This window comes from Pinus tabuliformis, chromosome 4_1 (genome assembly GCF_031772625.1).
Source record: "Pinus tabuliformis cultivar Carrire ecotype Pingquan chromosome 4_1, CPIR1, whole genome shotgun sequence".
NCBI classification, from domain to species: Eukaryota; Viridiplantae; Streptophyta; class Pinopsida; order Pinales; family Pinaceae; genus Pinus; species Pinus tabuliformis.
The window spans coordinates 345,924,811-345,943,872 of record NC_142303.1 but is presented as its reverse complement, the minus strand read 5'-3'; the positions used below and the strand labels follow the sequence as shown (position 1 = coordinate 345,943,872).

General features: G+C 38.5%; 1 protein-coding gene and 1 pseudogene across 1 annotated transcript; both read right to left on the bottom strand.

Annotated features, from left to right (window-relative positions):
• Positions 1 to 640: 640 nt before the first annotated feature.
• On the bottom strand, positions 641 to 1,039 carry LOC149175689 (rust resistance kinase Lr10 pseudogene; annotated as a pseudogene).
• A 51-nt stretch (positions 1,040 to 1,090) lies between these two features.
• Positions 1,091 to 4,110, bottom strand: LOC149175688 (LEAF RUST 10 DISEASE-RESISTANCE LOCUS RECEPTOR-LIKE PROTEIN KINASE-like 2.1). Its single transcript, XM_089421202.1, has 5 exons — positions 3,984 to 4,110; positions 3,239 to 3,381; positions 1,976 to 2,321; positions 1,717 to 1,806; positions 1,091 to 1,446 (listed from the first exon to the last, which is right to left on the bottom strand). The coding sequence occupies exons 1-5, from the start codon at positions 4,108 to 4,110 to the stop codon at positions 1,091 to 1,093; spliced, it is 1,062 nt and encodes a 353-aa protein (XP_089277328.1).
• Positions 4,111 to 19,062: the final 14,952 nt, after the last annotated feature.

Sequence of the window (19,062 nt, the reverse complement as noted above, 5' to 3'; positions counted from 1 at the left end):
AAATATAAATAAAAGTACAACAGTTTAAATCCACTAAAGAGTTTTAATTCATCCATTACTTTACAATTATTCTAGGCATAGTTGATCTATATGAGATTGCAATATTGAAATAGCTCGCCCCAGAGGCTTTCAGCCAAGTGAGCATACTCGCTGCATGTTCTGGAAAACAAATAATGGCTCGGGGCCTGTCATTGGATTTAGTCATGTTCTTCAGATTCCTCCGTAGTTGTCACCGAATCATTCTCACAAAGTATGGCACGGAGTCCCGCGTTCGATTCGCAACAATGCGAAGACTGTGCATAAGACGGTCAAAGATGGAAAGCTAGGATATAAATTCAACTGAAAGAGAATTTACCCTGGAAGAGAGAAGAGGATTTTCAGGCGTAGCCGAGGAATTGAAAGGTAACGGAGGATTGAGAACGTCTTCTCCATTTCCTTGTAACATTTGGACAACCCTCGTCATACAAGGACGATCTCTGGAGTTGTACTGAATGCACCACAATCCAACTTTTGCGAGTTTCCTCGCCTTCTCCTCATCTGCAGCTTCTATTTCCCCACCTCTCAATCTCATCCCTAACTCGCCGCTCTCAATCATCTTGAAGGCCCACTCAGGGAAGTCTAACTGACTGGACCGGTTTACCTAGACATCAATATTCTTTCTGCCCCCAACAATCTCTAGCAACAACATTCCAAAACTATAAACATCTGATTTACCAGTAACAGGGCCCATATCTCTCGACCACACCTCTGGCGCAACATATCCCGGCGTCCCTCTCGGCACCGTGATCGAAATATGGTCGTCTCCCTTGCCACAAAGTTTTGCGAGACCAAAATCAGCAACTTTAGGGGTGAAGTCGGCATCCAACAATATATTTTGAGGTTTGATGTCGAAGTGTATGATGCATTTTTCACAATCTTGGTGTAAATATGCAATTCCACGAGCCACACCCAAAGAAATTGAATGCAATTTCTCCCACCTTAAAATTTGCCCATTCTCTCTTCTGGCAAATATAAACTTCTCTAGAGATCCATTGACCATGTATTCATAGACCAGTGCGCTTGTACGGCTTTCGAAGCAATATCCCAACAGTCAAACCAAATTGATGTGATGGACCCATCCAATTGTGGTGACTTCATTCATGAATTGGGTTTGGCTGTGCCTATGTCTATCAAGAAGCTTAACAACCATTAAAGTGCCGTTCCAAAGCTTTCCCTTGTACACCACCCCATAACCTCCTTCTCCCAACTTTTCTGCAAAATTGTTCGTGATCTTCTTAAGGTCTAAGAGTGAATATCTGGTTGGCATTGGCGCTTCATAAGCATAATCCTGTAGGAATTTCTCAACCTTTGTAGTAGAGCTATCAGGAAGATGGCTTCTCTTCTTGGCATAAGATGTTAAGAACAACGATACTATTGCTATCAGCCCAACTCCACCAAAGATGCAACCTGCAGTAGAATGGAGAGATTGGTATGAATTTGACCCCATGAGAATAGTGGAAATTAACAAGATACAACTTAAGTGTGATTTTCAATTTGAAGAAATCATAGTTTTAAGAGTGGACATTAAGCGCAACTAGTCCAATGAAGCAACCTATGGTGAAATGAAGATATTGATCTATCAATGCGATTATCGGCAAATGCCCAAGAGAATAATAGAAACCAATTCTCGGTAGCGATAAAGCGGAGAAACAGAAGAGGAAGAAATAATAAATTTACCTGTTATTTTAATGGCTTTGTTTCGAGGACCATTACTGGAAGGATTCATATCTGCTTTGTTTCGAGGACCATAACTAGAAGGATTCATATCTGCATCTAATAAGATTGCTTCCAGTTCAGATGTACATCTATTGATATTAATGTTGAAATCTTTAAAATGACGGGAATGAAGATGAGCCCTATAACACCTTAAATTCATAACACTTTAACTAAACTAGCGGTTCTAATTGGTTTTGCGGAAATTCAAGATAAAGCATACCATGGCTAGGGCATTTTTCAGTACGGGGTCCATCGTTGCAATAGCAAACAAACGGAGGAGTTGCAGTTGAAACCGAAGTGTTGTAACCGCATGTTCCATGACTCGCCTCACATGACTTACAACTTTCATATTGGAGTCGAACTGCAACTGGTTGTATTAGTCCCGCATAAACTGGTACTTGTTCCATAGAACACGCCGAAATCGAATTCTCGTACGAGTAATAGACACTACTACTAGCATTACATTTCGAGAGAGGTAAGTGATCCTGTTCGTTACATTTGTACACGTATAGGGTAAGGTTCTCTGTAGCCTTAAATGTGAAGACCGTGCCTGCAAATTCTAAAGACTGTATCCGATTATTAATGCTATGATTCAAGAATTGACAATTCTGACCTCTGGTAATAACTAATGTAGTAGCAGGGAGAAGCGTTGTTAGTAATGTGTAATTCCGGCCACGAATCGGGATAACAAAACTAGAGTTCTGCACACAGTTGATCTAGAAGCTAGGGTGGCCGCATCCACGGTTTCCTACACCGAAAGAATAATGTATATGTGCAGTCCCGCATTTACTATTATTTTGACAATACTGATATTACACGTCCAAGCTTAAGGAGGAGGGGAATAGAGAGGCACAGAGGAGAGTAGTGATAAGGAAGAAGAGGTATTGAGGAAGAGAATGAAGAAGGCATTGAGATGAACAGATGATTGCATGAGCAGAAAACGAGATGATAGGTGTCACGCCCCTACACTGGCGGTACTCTTCCAACCACACTATAGGAGGTGCGGCACCACCAACCCTTTTCTTTTTAACAATACTAATGATCATGGACTACGCCTACTTTTATACTTAGTTTATTTTTCAACAGCTAAGCATATCTTTCATTAACACAGTGGAAAATTTCATCATACCATTAATCATATTAACATCATTAACATTCAAGTGCACAGCAGATTATCATGGGAGGGGAAACTCCCTGTAATTATGAGCCTACCCATATCAATAATGTTAATATTCAGAATTCACATATAAGCTTACATCCAAGGGAAACCCCAAGTTTCACCTTCCTGCACCTGTCGTGCAGCCTTCCCAACCACTGGGAAAAATCACCCATTTGTCGTTTCGTCGTGCCGCTTGTCATCGTTCACCCATGCATGGCCCACTGTTCACCAACGGCTTCATTGCACAACTCGACCTTCATTCAAGCGCGCCTACCGCGACCGCCCAAAAACTTCACCGTTTACCCGTGCCTGAGCGTGTCTCACCTGACTCACCCACCAATCGCACGTTTCAACTCGTTTCGTTTCACCACACCCGGGTGCGTTCACCCAACTCGCCCTTCCATCGCATTCACCCGTCACCGTGTCGTCGTGTTGGGCGCACCCGCACGACTCACCCGTCGAGATGCCTTCGCATGTCCAACACCCTCGATGGTTCACCGTTCACGTTCACCGTTCATCCCACCCAGCGTTTCACCAAACACCGTGTGCCCGCACCTAGGCTCGCCCTCGCTCGGCTCACCCTACCGTCGTGCGCTCGCACCCACTGACCGTTCAATCGTCCAATCGTTCAAATGTTCATTCGAGCGCCCGCCGAACTATGCTGTGTGCGCCTGGACGTGTTGTCCGACTCACGCTCTGAACGATCGTTCAGTCGACCTGTTCAGCGACACCCTCTGGTTCTGCACACCTTCGACCTGTGGCTTGGGTGCTTCAGCCCGCGTCTACCTGCACCTCTGCCTTAACTCCAGAACTCTCCAACTTCGCACTTCACCTCTACGATTCGTATGCTTGTTAATTTGCTTGAGTTTGATGATGAAAACTCCCTCCACCAACGCCATACTTATACGCTTCACCACCATGGATTGTCAACACGTCAGCTCGCCCAGCCAACCATCCATTCAGTCCATCCTTCTAACTTTTTGCACGTCGCCCTAATGGTTGGGTGCCCCCACCAGGGACCGCCTCACCTTATAAACCAACCGCTCGTCCAACACTTAGCCAATTTTACATTCGGCCTCGCGTTTTCTCCACATGGCTGTCCGTCTCGCGTGGCTCGCCCGAGCTCCTCCATCATGGGCTCTCGCCAAACTCGTCCATAGCTCTGGGGTGTTACATCCTCCCCCACTCGAAGTCATTGTCGCCCTCGACAATCTTCCATCCCAACAACCATCTATCACCAAGATATCGTCCACACAACTATGTATATGGGTAGTCCAGATGTCCACTACTCAACCTGCTTCACGCCATAGATATGCCACTATTCTGCAAGGAATCATGTGCTCATACCCCTCATGTCGATGATTAGTTGGGTAGCTAATCCAACCATGCATCGCCTCCACAAGAACTCATGCCCCACATCATCATGACTATCCACTGCATGCTATCTGTCAACCTATGTCATCTCACCCCTAGATGCCTGCTCAAAGTGTTTGGAGACTCACTACCATGAACAGCTAACAATGAGCCTCATGCTCCATGATAGTCTAAGATGATGAGGAGGGAGCAGAGCCTAAAGGCTCTCCCTCACTTATCAACTCAATCCACCTATCCTCCACTTCCATTCTCTACAAGTATGCCTCCCGATCCTCCATCTGAACATTCGACCTCACATACTCTTCGTCATCGTCATCCTCCACTACTTCCAGCCTCTTAGATAGATCCAAGATGCTATCTGACAATGCCCTAATAACCTGTGACTACTCCATAAGCTTTGCCTCTGCAACAGACAACCGCTTACAGATCTCTTCATCTTTCTTCCCATTCTCCATACTCATCGCTGTCAGCTTACGCTCGGGCTTAGTTACTCCCACAGTTGGTACACCAATGGGTACATCCTCTCATCCGTCGTAAATGTACAGTTTCCTCATATGGGGAACAATCATCGCATCGAATTCCTTCATGAATTCTATACCCAGTATAGCTTCATAGTCATCTATCCGCACCACAGTGAAATTGACTTTCCCTGTCCATTCACCAAGTGTCACATCCACCTTTTCAGCTACACCAATCACAGAGTCTGGAGGAGAATTCAGTGTCTTCATTTGTGCCTACACTGGTACAAACTTCAGCCCAATCCTTCTCGCAGTATCCTCACTCATAAAGTTGTGAGTTGCTCCACTATCCACCATAGTAAGCACATCAACACTCCCAACCTTCATTTCAACATACTCCAATTTGTTTCTTTCTAGGTCTCTCCTAGAGACAGCTTCCATAGCCACTGCAGCTCCCAATATCTGCATAACTCCTATGGAGTTTCTTCTTTCTTCGCATTGGACTGTGCCAAGGTAGCCACCTTTGGTCTTGAAGGACAATTCTTCACCATGTGTGGTTCCTCACATATCCAACACTTCAACGGTTTCTTCATCTTCGACTTGTCATTCGATCTCGAAGTCTCCTCTTTCGTAGTCTTCTCTTTCGGTTTGTCATACTTCTTCTTCTTTTCATCAGAACCCTCATCATAGTGTTCTACCAAATGATCCACAACAGCAAAAGCCTCCTCAAGTGTCTTAATCTTTTGCCTCTTCACTTCATTCCACGCCCAAGGTTTCAGACCTATGATAAAGTTGAACACCTTGTCCCTTTCCGCCATGTCTGGAAGTTCCAAAACTGCACTTGCGAACTCTCGCTGGTATGCCTGCAAACTTCCCGTTTTCTTTATATATTTTATCTTCATCCTTGCATCACTAAAGTGGGTTTGCAAAGCTGCCTTCATCTCATCCCACGAAGTTATGTCCCCAGCATTGCCATTGGCAATTTGGTCCATCCTCCTTCGCCACCACATCTTAGCATCCTTCGTCAAGAATTGAGCAGCTACCTTCACTTTGTTTTCCTCATCGGATAATCCCAAGCGCTCCAAGTACTATTCCATATCCCATAGAAAGTTGCCAAGAGTTTTCGCACTCCTGGTTCCATCATAAGAATCTAGCTCTTTGACTTTGACATGAGTCACACCTCCACCTGAGTTGTGTCTCATGGCCTTCTTCAAAACCGTGATCTCATCCAGAGCTTCGTCAAGAGCTTGCCGCAATTTCAAGATTTCAGCCAAACCTTGATCTCTTGCTTCACCAATCTTCTTGACTTCTTCTTTCATTTGTGTATACTCCCATTCTGTATACTCGTATCGGCCCTTAAGGTCTTCAAGTTCTTCCTTCACTTTTGCACAGCCTTCATGTTCAGCCTTTATCGAAGATATGTCAGAACCCAATTCCTCCATTCGTTCCAATACCCTATTCAAGAAAGCTTCTCCCACATTATGGCTAGATTCACCTGTCATAATCTGAGGTTCCTCCGCCATCTCTGCTATCTGCTTTCTTTGCGATCTTGTGTAGACCATAAACTGTAAATCTGAATCACCCTTCAGATTCCTTCAACTTGAATCACCAAAGCCCGCAAGTCACGAACCTCTTGAAACCACCTTTCACAAGTGTAGTGGGATCAGCTCCTCGTTGTAAATCTTGTAGCTCTAATACCACCTGTCACGCCCCTACATTGGCGGTACTCTTCCAACCGCACTATAGGAGGTGCAGCACCACCGACCCTTTTCTTTTTAACAATACTAACGATCATGGACTACACCTACTTTCTATACTTAGTTTATTTTTCAACAGCTAAGCATATCTTTCATTAACACAGCGAAAACTTTCATCATACCATTAATCATATTAACATTAAAGTACACAACAGATTATCTTGGGAGGGGTAACTCCCTATAATTATGAGTCTGTCTGTAACAATAATGTTAATATTCAGAATTCACATATAAGCTTACATCCAAGGGAAACCCCAAGTTTCACCTTTACACTTATACAAATTCACCTTCCTGCACCTGTCGTGCAGCCTTGCCCAACCATTGGGCAAAGTCACCTGTTCATCGTTTCGTCGTGCCACCCATCGTCGTTCACCTGTGCACGGCCCACCGTTCACCAACGCCTTCGTCGCACAACTCGACCTTCGTTCGGGCGTGCCCACCGCGACCACCCAAACACTTCACCGTTTACCCGTGCCCGAGCTTGTCTCACCCGACTCGCCCAACAATTGCACGTTTCACCTTGTTTCGTTTCACCACGCCTGGGCGCGTTCACCCAACTTGCCCTTCAGTCGCATTCACCCATCAACCGTGTCGTCGTGCCGGGCGTGCCTGCACGACTCACCTGTCGGCACGCCTTTGCACGCCCCACACCCTCGTCGGTTCACTGTTCAGCCCACTCGGCGTTTCACCAAACTCCGTGTGCTCACACCTGGGCTCACCCTCACTCGACTTGCCTTACCGTTGTGCGCTCGCACCCGCCGACCGTTTAACCATCCAACTGTTCAAACGTTTGTTCGACTGCCCGCCAAACTATGTCGTGTGTGCCCACTCGTGTCGTCCGATCCGCGCTCTGAACGATCATTCAGTTGACCTGTTCAGCGGCGCCCTCTGGTTCTTCACACCTCCGCAGCACACCTTCGACCTGCGGCTCGGGTGCTTCGGCCTGTGTCCGCCTGTACCTCCGCCTTAACTCCAGAACTCTCCAACTTCACACTTCACCTCTACAATTCGTATTCTTGTTGATTTGCTTGAGTTTGATGATGAAAACTCCCTCCACCATCGCCATACTTATATGCTTCACCACCATGGATTGTCACCACGTCGGCTCGCCCAGCCGACCATCCATTCGGCCCATCCTTCTAACTTTCTGCACGTCGACCTGTTGGTTGGGCGCCCCCACCCGGGACCGCCTCACCTTATAAACCAACCGCTCATCCAACACTTAGCCAATTTTACATTCAGCATCGCATTTTCTCCACATGGCTGTCCATCTCGCTTGGCTCGCCCGTGCTCCTCCGTCATGCGCTCTCGCCAAACTTGTCCACAGCTCCGGGGCATTACAATAGGCATCGAAAACGTGTTCGGAAGACAAAAATGATCACGAACTGCAACAGAGTGAGCTAGGTATTCTTAGATGATAGTTATTCTTAAATAATTCAAGAACGTCTCTTAAATTGAACGAATCAAGTTCAGACTTTAAATTAGTTTTTAGCAAAACATCAAATAATTTAATCTAGTTCCATCGCTTCTCCTGTCCCTTCCCCGTCCAAGTATATGTATTTCGGGGGCTTGTCAGATACATACCTTGTAAGAGATGCCATCACACTGCGGGACGGATTCAGAATTTTTTAGCACGAAGAAAATTGTTATTGGAGTTGTTTTTAGTGAGTTTTTGGATTTTCAGGTGCCAGAATTTTGTGGAAAAATTTGAGATGAAATCTTGATTTGTGTTATTTAAATTAGTTTTTTAACTGCATATATGGATTCAGCATCCTGGAAAACTCTTATGACACTTTAATTGCACAAGATTACCCATCAAACTTGTAATTTCAATAAATTCCTACCAAATTTTAGAAAAATTAGACAAAAAAACCTACCTTAGAATTTTCCAAAAAATAGCAAAACACAACTCTCCATTGTTATTGATAATACTTTTGGAAAATTAACATCACGGCGAAGTCTTTGAGCTTGACAGCAGCAGTTTCCGTGAATGTAACGACTTGGTGATCATGGAGTCACGACTCACGAGTGAATATAATAGATATGGTAGGCTGACACTATAACCAATACACCCTTCAATTCATAGATATGAATGCTAGAATGGTATTTTCGGGCCTCCGGCGTTCTCATCCACACACGTGGATAACACTATTCGAAGTATAAATATCGGTAGACCTTGCTAATACAATGTATATGACTATTGGGAACGTAGAAATATTCAAAATATGAGAAGTCTAAGTTAAGCCGTAAGAAGCACGTTTCCTCGAGCAAATATCAAAATGTTGAAAAGTTGTTGCACACCACATGGATGTAGACATTATCTCTTGTTTGTACTGAAAAACAAAGTAAATAAACCAAAGACTAAACAACGAAAATGATGCAGATTAGAAAAGGAAGATTTTGGTAAACAAAGTAAATAAACCAAAAACTAAACAACGAAAATGATGTAGATTAGAAAAGGAAGATTTTGGTAAACTAAGAGAAAAGGCTTCCTTATTCAAGTGTTATTCAAGTGTATAGATGAAACTTTTAGAAAAATGAGATGGTAGATTATTTATATAAATTTAAAAGTGGATTAATTTAGATATATAAGTATAATTACATTAAAAGTATTAATATAGTTTATATGAGTCGAAAGTTTAATTTGTATTCACCATTGATAAATACACTATTTATATCTACTAAAGAAATATTATTGAAATAAACATATTATTATTATCATTATAATTAAAATAAGTATAATTACTGTTACTATTTATTATTAAATGTTATTTATTATTATTTAATTTGAAATTATCTAATATAAATATGAACCTTAGGAATATGAACCCTTAGATTAATAAACTCTAGGGATTGATGTTATAAACCTAAGAGAATAATAAACCTAATGGGTTAATAATAAAACCCTAAGGGATTATAAACCCAAAGGAGTAATATTTAACCAAGGGATTATTCCATAGGGTTTATATTCACTTGGGTTTATAGTATTAATCTTTTGGGTTTATTATTCCCTTGGGTTTATAAAATCAATCCCTTGGGTATATTAATCTAAGTGTTCATATTCCTAGGGTATAATATTATTCATAGGTTTATAATATTAATCCCTTAGGTTCAATATAAATCATGGTCAACCAAGGGTGTATATACTTTAAATTTATCATACTATTCCCTTGGGTTTAATAATATTAGTCTCTTTGGTCCACTTGGGATAGCTCAATTGGCAATGGCTATGGAAATGAAGTCTTGCCGAACCAGAAGTCTTGGGTTCAAATCTTATGTTATCCCCCCGATGAGGGTGAGAAGTTGGACATGAAGAATATGTAGTCCTACCAAGCTTACAAAAAAAATAAAAAAAATCATATTAGTCCCTTTGGTTTATAATACCTTGGGGTTCTAGTATTAACCCTTGGGTTTATAATATCAATCCCTTCGGTTTACTAATGTAAGGGTTCATATTCCTAGGGTTTAATACTAAAACCCTAAGAGATTATGAACCAAAGACAATAATATTAACCTAATGGATAATAAACCCAAGGGATTAATACCAAAATCCCAAGGAATTATTAACCCAACAAAATAATATTAAACCTAATATTAAACCCTAGGGATTAATATTATAAACCCAAGGTATATAAACCCTAAGAAAAATATTATAAACCCTAAAATAAACATGGTTGTTCATGGTTGACAATGGTTGATTTTCATTTTGAGACAATCCTTTTCACACTGCAATGTTGGACCATGGTTGACCATGATCAACCATCTTCATTCAAGGGTTTATAATATTTATCTTATGGTTTATATACCTTGGGTTTATAATATTAATTCCTTTGGGTTTATAATCCCTTAGGTTTAATATTAAAACGCCAAGGAATTATAAACCCTAGGGAATAATATTAAACCCTAGGGATTAATATTAATTACAAACCCTATAAATAATATTATACCATGGGAATATTATACCATTGACTTTTTAATATAAAACCCAATGGAATAAAATTAAACCAACATAATTAATATGATAAACCCAAGGTATATAAGCCCTAAGATATTAAATACCCTCGAATAAACATGGTTGGCCATGATCAACCATCGTCCAACATTGTGACAATGATTGTATCAAAATGAAAATAAACCATTTTCAACCATGGTCAACCATATTTATAAATCCAATGTATATAAACCCTTGGTTGACCATGATTTATATTGAAACTAAGGGATTAATATTATAAACCTATGAATAATATTATACCCCTATGAATATGAACCCTTAGATTAATATACCCAAGGGATTGATATTATAAACCCAAGGGATTAATATTAGAAACCCAAGGGAATATAAACCTTAGGGTTTTAGTAATAATCCCTTGGGCTTATTATCCCTTGGGTTTATAATATCAATCTATTGGGTTTATAATACAAATATTATAAACCCAAGGTATATAAACCTAATATAAATATTATAAACACTAATATAAACATGGTTGAGCATGGTTAATTTCCATATTGACCATCATTGATTTTCATATCGAGACAATCTTTGTTACAACACGACGTTGGACCATGGTTGACCATAGTTGATTTCCATATTAAGATAATCTTTGTCACAATGTGACATTCGACCATGGTTAACCATGATTGGCTATGGTTGACCATGGTTGGCCTTGATTAATATTAAAAACCAAAGGGAATAATAAACCCAAGGGATTGATATTATAAACCCAAGACATTAATACTAAAACCCCAAGGGATTATAAGCCCAACGAAATAATATTAAACCCAAGGGACAAAAATTATAAACCCAATGTATATAAACCCTAAGATAAATATTATAAACACTAAAATAAGCATGCTTGAACATGGTTGATTTTCATATTGAGACAATCCTTATCACAATGTGACATTGGACCATGGTTGACCATGGTTTATTTACATATCAAGACAATCTTTGTCACAATGCAACGTTGGACCATGGTTGATTTTCATATCAAGACCATCTTTGACACAATGCGACGTTCGACCATGGTTGATTTTCATATCGAGACAATATCTATCACAATGCGACGTTTGACCATGGTTGACCATGATTGTCCATGATTTTCATATGGAAACAATTTTTGTCACAATGCGACATCCGCCCATGGTTGACCATGGCTGGCTATGATTGATCATGATTAAGCATGGTTAATATTATAAACCCAAGGGATCGATATTATAAACCCAAGGGGTTAATGCTAAAAGCCAAAGGGATTATGAATCAAAAGGAATAATATTAAACCCAAGGGACAAATATTAAAAACCCAAGGCATATAAACCCTAAAATAAATATTATGAACACATGGGTTGACCATGGTTGATTTTCATATTGAGACAATTCTTATCAGAATGCGACATTAGACCATGGTTCACCATGATTGATTTACATATCGAGGCAATCTTTGTCACAATGCGATGTTGGACAATGGTTAACCAAGGTTGATTTTCATATCTAGACAATATCTATCATAATGCGACATTAGATGATGGAAACCCTAGTATATTTTCATATCGAGAAATTTTTTGTCACAATGCGACATTTGAGACCATGATTGATTTACATATTGAGACAATCTTTGTCACAATGCAACGTTGGCCATGGTTGACCATGGCTGACCATGATTGATTTTCATATTGAGACAATCTTTGTCACAATGCGACATTTGACCATGGTTGACCAATATTGACCATGGTTGGCCATGTTTCATTCTATAAAACATGGTTGACCATGATTGCCCATGATTTTCACATGGAGACAATTTTTGTCATAATGTGATATTCGACCATGGTTGACCATGACTTGCTATGATTGACCATGATTGATATTATAAACCCAAAGGAATAATAAACCCAAGGGATTAATATTATAAACCCAAGGGATTAATATTATAAACTCAATGAATTAATACTAAAACACCAAGGGATTATGACCCCAAGGGGATAATATTAAACCCAAGGAATGAATATTATAAACCCGAGGTATATAAACCCTAAGATAAATATTATAAGCATATGGTTGACCATGGTTTATTTTCATATTGAGACAATTCTTATCACAGTGTGACGTTAGACCATGGTTGATTTACATATCAAGATAATCTTTGTCACAATGTGATGTTAGACCATGGTTGATTTTCATATCGAGACAATCTTTGTCACAATGTGACATTAGACCATGGTTTACCATGGTTGATTTTCATATCGAGACAACCCTTGTTGCAATGCGATGTTCGACCGTGGTTGAACATGATTGTCCATGATTTTCATATGGAGACAATTTTTATCACAATGCGAGATTTGACCATGGTTGACCATACATGGCTATGATTGACCATGATTAACCATGATTGATATTATAAATCCAAATGAATAATAAACCCAAGGGATCGATATTATAAATGCTAAAATAAACATGGTTGACCATGATTGTCCATGATTGTCCATGATTTTCATATGGAGACAATTTTTGTCACAATGTGACATTCGAGACCATGGTTGATTTACATATGAAGACAATATTTGTCACAATGCAACGTTGGACCATGGTTGACCTTGCTAGAATAATATTAAACCGAAGGGACTAATATTATAAAGCCATGGTATATAAACCCTAAGATAAATATTATAAACACTAAAATAAACATGGTCTACCATGCTTGATTTTGATATTGAGAGAATCCTTATCACAATGTGATGTCGGACCATGGTTGACCAGCTTGAGCATGAGTGATTTTCAAATAAGGAGAATCTTTGTCACAATGCGACATTGGACCATGGATGACCATGGTTGGTTCTCATATTGAGACAATATTTGTAGCACAATGACATTGAACCATGGTTGACCATGATTGACTTTATAAAACATGGTAGACAATGGTTGACCATGATTGAATTTATAAAACATGGTAGACAATGGTTGACCATGATTGACCATGCTTGACTATAGTTTACCATGATTTACTATAATTGACCATGGTCGATCTCTCATTATTAATTTCCTTTCTGTCTTTGATTTCTTATTCCAATGCATCAATCTTCTATGAGCATTTTTTGTTTTTATTTAGTTTAATTCTTACCCTCATTAATTTCCCTTATCCCTTTTTCCCCTTACATTTTTTCCTCATTTATGTTTTGTTATATCATTTATATTTTCTTTTCTTTTTAATTATTTTTCATATTATACAAATTTCTTAATCCTAAATTTTTTGTTTACTCCTTTATCCTTTTAACTCTTTTAATATTTTTTTTTATTCTCATTACTTTGATTTAATTAATTCTTAATATCTTACTTTATTACTTTTTAACCATTTAATTGAATTATTTTTTATTAAAAAAAACTATTAGTATTAGATTGTCATCCTTCTTTCTTATCTCTAATGATAAATTCTATTTCATAATTAAATTTCCATAACTTAAATCCTACCTTGAGCCCTAACGCCTTTAATCATTGATGATTATTTTTTAAATTCCAAAATAATTAAAATATTCCACTTTTTCTCTTTTTGATCAATAATTAGTCAACAATTTCCATTGATACGCGACACTATTTTTCCATCTTCCTCCTTTGTATATCTTACCGAGGTTAAAATTTTATGAAACCGACTTGCTAAAAGCCAATTTTGGAAATTCTAACATTGCTCGAAGGAATTTTCATAGAACACGACTTTATGTCCAATGGTCAACACTGTATAGAATCTTGACCGAAAGCATTAAACCGCTCTCTCCAATTCTGAGAAAATACTCTTCAGAATATAATTTCCAGTCGACCATCTTCTAGATAGCATAGTTTAATTATGACACATTTTGTCAAATTTTCTAAGTTTGTTTGAAAAATTGTAATTGTAAATTTAAGTTTTGTAATTCGTAAAATTAAAATGATTGAGCAATTTTTTAAAATTGGATCTAAATATATAAAATAATTAATAATTGAAATTCTTGTCAATGGCACATAAATCTATATTGATGCCGTAAAGAAGGCGTAAGATATGCCATCACACGGCCGGACAGATTGAGAAATTTTCAGCACGAAAATTAACATCACGGGGAAGTCTTTGAGGTCGACAACAGCAGGTCGAGAATGGTCCTTCTGGGCGATGTCACGAATATGAATGGGAAAATGGTCCTTCTCATCCGTGATCATGGTAACTTCCGTGAATGTGGCAACTTCGTGATCATGGAGTCACGAATGAATATGACAGGGCTGGTAGGCTGACACGATAACCATCTCATCCACACAAATGTGGATAACACTATTTGAAGACCAGTCATAGATATGAATGGGAGAACGGAATTTTCCGGCATTCTCATCCACACAAATGTGAAGTATAAATATCGGTAGAGCTTGCTAATACGATGTATATGACGAGTGGTAGCGTAGAAATAAGCAGAATACGTAAACTAAGTGATGTCCGAGTTGCATCTCACAATTGATATTAATATTTTAAACATCATCATCATCTCTTTTAATATTATTTTCAAATTTAATTTAAAAATATTAATATAATATTTTTTTATAAACATTAAAATTATACCACTGTTAATAGTTTAGTTATTTTTTTAACCACCAATTAACAAAGCATAAATTCTTTACTAAATTATTTAGTCAAAGTTATCAGATTATCCATCAATGACCTTTCCAAGGAATGAAACTGGACAAAGGATAGCTCTCAAACAACATTTATATGAGTTGAAAGTATGAAAGATCACATTTGCATAGAAGAGGCTAGGGTTATCGCTAGGATTGACTATTTTCATCATCGTAAATTTAGAGAGGCCTTAGAAATTGAAAAAAGGCCCATACAATCGGTGGAGTCTGCCATGCCTTTTCTTCCTAAAGTTTTTTCGTGTTTTCGTGTTTATCTTCTTATTAATAGTATCTCCATAATAATATACTTTTTCAACTTGATTTTTTTTTATAATACAAATAGAATTTAATTTAACAATATTAGTAATAAATAATATTCAAATTGAGATTTTTTGAATTCTAATCGGGGGGAGACTATTGAAGTAGTCTCAAGGTTGGGAGGCAAATATTCAGAGAATTTCAGGTCTGGTTGCAAGACTGAAATAGGGAAATTTCAAGCTAGACAACAGTTCAGATAAGTAATATTACCTGTTGCTTATTAGAATAGATTCTGCTATGTTTATGATGAAAATACAATGATCATTCTAATTGATTTAGGATGAGATAGCTTGATTAATGATGGTAAACTGTTATGTTAAATTTATTATGATAGTATGTGTATAGATAAATTCATGCAAAGGGCAGATACGCTAATATTAGTGAATCTCATGGTTTTCATAGAAACCGAACAAGTTATGCTATAAAGCTAAACATAGATATGAATCTGAACATAATTATGAACCAAAGAACAAAACTTCATTTCATAGTCAGAATTTTCTCAATAGAATTTACCAGCATGTTAAGACCAGATTACTAAACCCTCTGTTAGGAAAACAACGAAGAGATTTTTCACTATAAAGAAATATGTTTTGATAGGTACTACTTAAAATATACAACTGAGAAAACCTTTCAGAAACTCAGAGGAAAAGAGGATATCCGAGCCACGGACATGCCCTAAACCGTAACTCATACTAAGAGCCCAGAAAGATAGAAATGAGGTTCCATTTTGAAATATTTAGGAATTAGTTAAATAAGTAAGGAAAATTTTACAACAAGAACTTCCAATCGAGAGCGAAAATGAAGAGCTCGACTAAGATTCCCCAATATACATATAAGACATGAAATATAATCTCTGAGTTCTCTTAAAAACATTAAATTACATTGCAAAATAGAAATTGAGGTCTTATCCTTTCTAAACTTCAAACCCTTACTGCTGGAGATGACAGAGTATATATATAAATCCTCTAAACAGTTAAATACACAGTAATGTGGAACCACTCGACCATTGAACGCAAGCGGAAAGATAGAAAAAACACACAGAAATGATGTAGGGATAAATTCCATAAGAAAAGCAAATAACAGTGACGAATATTGCATTCCAAAAATTGCTTAAAGACATAAAGAGGAGTATATATATTCATTCAACAATCTCATAACCAAAATTATAACCATTCCAGCTAGGGTTCGAATCACTTCACCCTCGGCCTTAAGTATAAATATACAAATAACTAAACCCGGTCGACAAGCCGTATAACCTTGAAGGATGTTCATGGCCGAAAGGCTTCATAAACTTAAACTAAATTCAAATTACAGAGGGTATTCGATATTGCAGTCACCAAAAAAATAAGTGCCAAGCTCCCTACGGAGTCATAACCTTAACTTCTAGAATCAAGCCAGAAACCTTGCATACCCGAAATGTAAATAAACTGATTTTCAAGTCGACCAGGGAGCCGAACAATGGTCTTGACCAGCATCTTGTCCATCACATTGTCTCTGTAAAACCCTCCATCCCGACTAGGCAGGGAAAACAGGGATTAATAAGCTTCTCTAGCAATTTATAATGACAGAGAACGAAACAACAAACAAAAACTCAATTAAATTACTTGGTTAACTCGAAAGGGCGAATCGTCTATTGATAAATTCACACCATGTTTGCCAGCATAACCCAATGGTCGAATAGTGAAACGAACACGGGTAGTAAGAAGTCTCAGAGCTCAGTAAACATCTAGCAGGGGGTTCTCAAACCCTGAATACAAACCATGCCAGAAGATGCCAGAAACATTAACTAGAGAGAAAAATGAATGGTGAGCATACCCATTCGGAGGTTAGAAACCCCAAGAACCCTCTCCTCTGTCTGATCTAGTGGGGAAACTAATGTTGTTGATCTGGAGTGGATACCAAAGTTACAGTGAACAAGGTACTACAGTAATGGCTCCAGCGAAGCGCCACCTCCACCTAGGCCGAGCAACGGTCAGCTAGAGTTAATGCAGGATGGAGAACCATGAGGTAAGAATTAATTGCAGGATGGAACCGAGACCTCCATCAACGACGGTGTTAACATATAGTGCCAGGTTCATTTAATTAGAAAAATCGTGAAATGAACAAGTGGACTTAGTAAGCTGAGCCACCACGAGAGTCGGACAGCTATCCTCATCTCGACCTCATAATCTATGTGTAAATATTTAGATTAAAGCTAGAGAGGTAACATTAATGTAATTTTGGATAATAGATCTTATTCATAATAAAGTTCGATATGCATCAATTTATGTGTAAAAGATTTCCTTGGAATGTTAATGCTCATGAGCTAAATAGGAATTCTAAGGTTGTCTTAGGGAATAAGATACTTTTTTCTTATATATATGTAAATTGACTAATAGATGTGTGACATATGGTATCAGAGTGCTCAGGTTGCTAAACTGAGGCCTCTGGAATAACGAAATAACAACTTTGGTGATATGCACGTAGGAAGCAGGTAGCAGTCAGCATGAGGAGAGCTGGGAACCCTCCACACCAGACAGTGATGGGAACAGGACCAACATCATTTCAAGAAGGTAATCCTGAAGTATGGGTACAGTTAGGAGATGAGCCACGAAATACTAATACAACTATCCTGGAAACTGTACAAGAACTAAAAGATGAGATTGCCCGGCTACGGGCAGATAATGAATGATTAATGCAGGAGGAAGAGAAAATTATGAAAAGTCTATCAGATTGATAGAACTATCGGCCACTAGCCCCTAGGCCTGAACACAGAAATATGATAGGAGAACAAGAGTATCGAACTGAGAATATGGAGATAGAAGGAGGTGAAGAAAATCATGAAGAAGAATCAAATAATGTGTCAAATCACAAGACACAGAAAAGACAGAAATTAGAACTTTAAAGAGAATTTCGAAAAATAAAACCTCCTCTCTATGATGGTGAATAGGAAGAGGCAACAGAGGCATGGATCATCAACATGAACAAGTATTTCTAGCTATAGGAGTATGACCATAATCTAAAGGCTCGATTAGCCATTTTTCAACTACAAGGAAAAGCTACATTATGGTGGGAGGAAGTAAAAACAGTCTAAGGAGTTAATGAACAAAACATAACCTGGGAAAATTTTCAGAGATATTTTAAGGAGAAATATCTAACAAAAAGATTTTATGATGAAAAAGCGAAGGAGTTTCACAATCTTCGATTGGGTCAAATGACCATGGATGAATTCATAACCAAGTTCACATCACTACTTTGGTATGTCCCTTACATACGTGAAGAAAAAGAAAAAGTGCAGCGGTTCATCAACAGTCTTCCACTATTCATGAAAGAATGGTCAGAGTTTGACAACCCAAAAACCATGGATGAAGTTATTCGTAAGGCACGGATCTGTTACCAGCAAAACAAACCAAAGGGAGATTTGAGCAAGAGGTGGGTTGATAAAAAGGGGAGTAAATTTGTTCCCAGCCACAAAGGGAACAAGGGTACAGGCAACAAAGGATCATTTAAAGGTCAAATTAATCGGAAAATGAATGGAAATCAGCCCAGATTTAAGGTACTAGATGAAAATAGGATGAATGAACAAGCTGGTAGATATGAAATAGAATTAAATAACAGACCACCTATACAATGTTGGGGGTG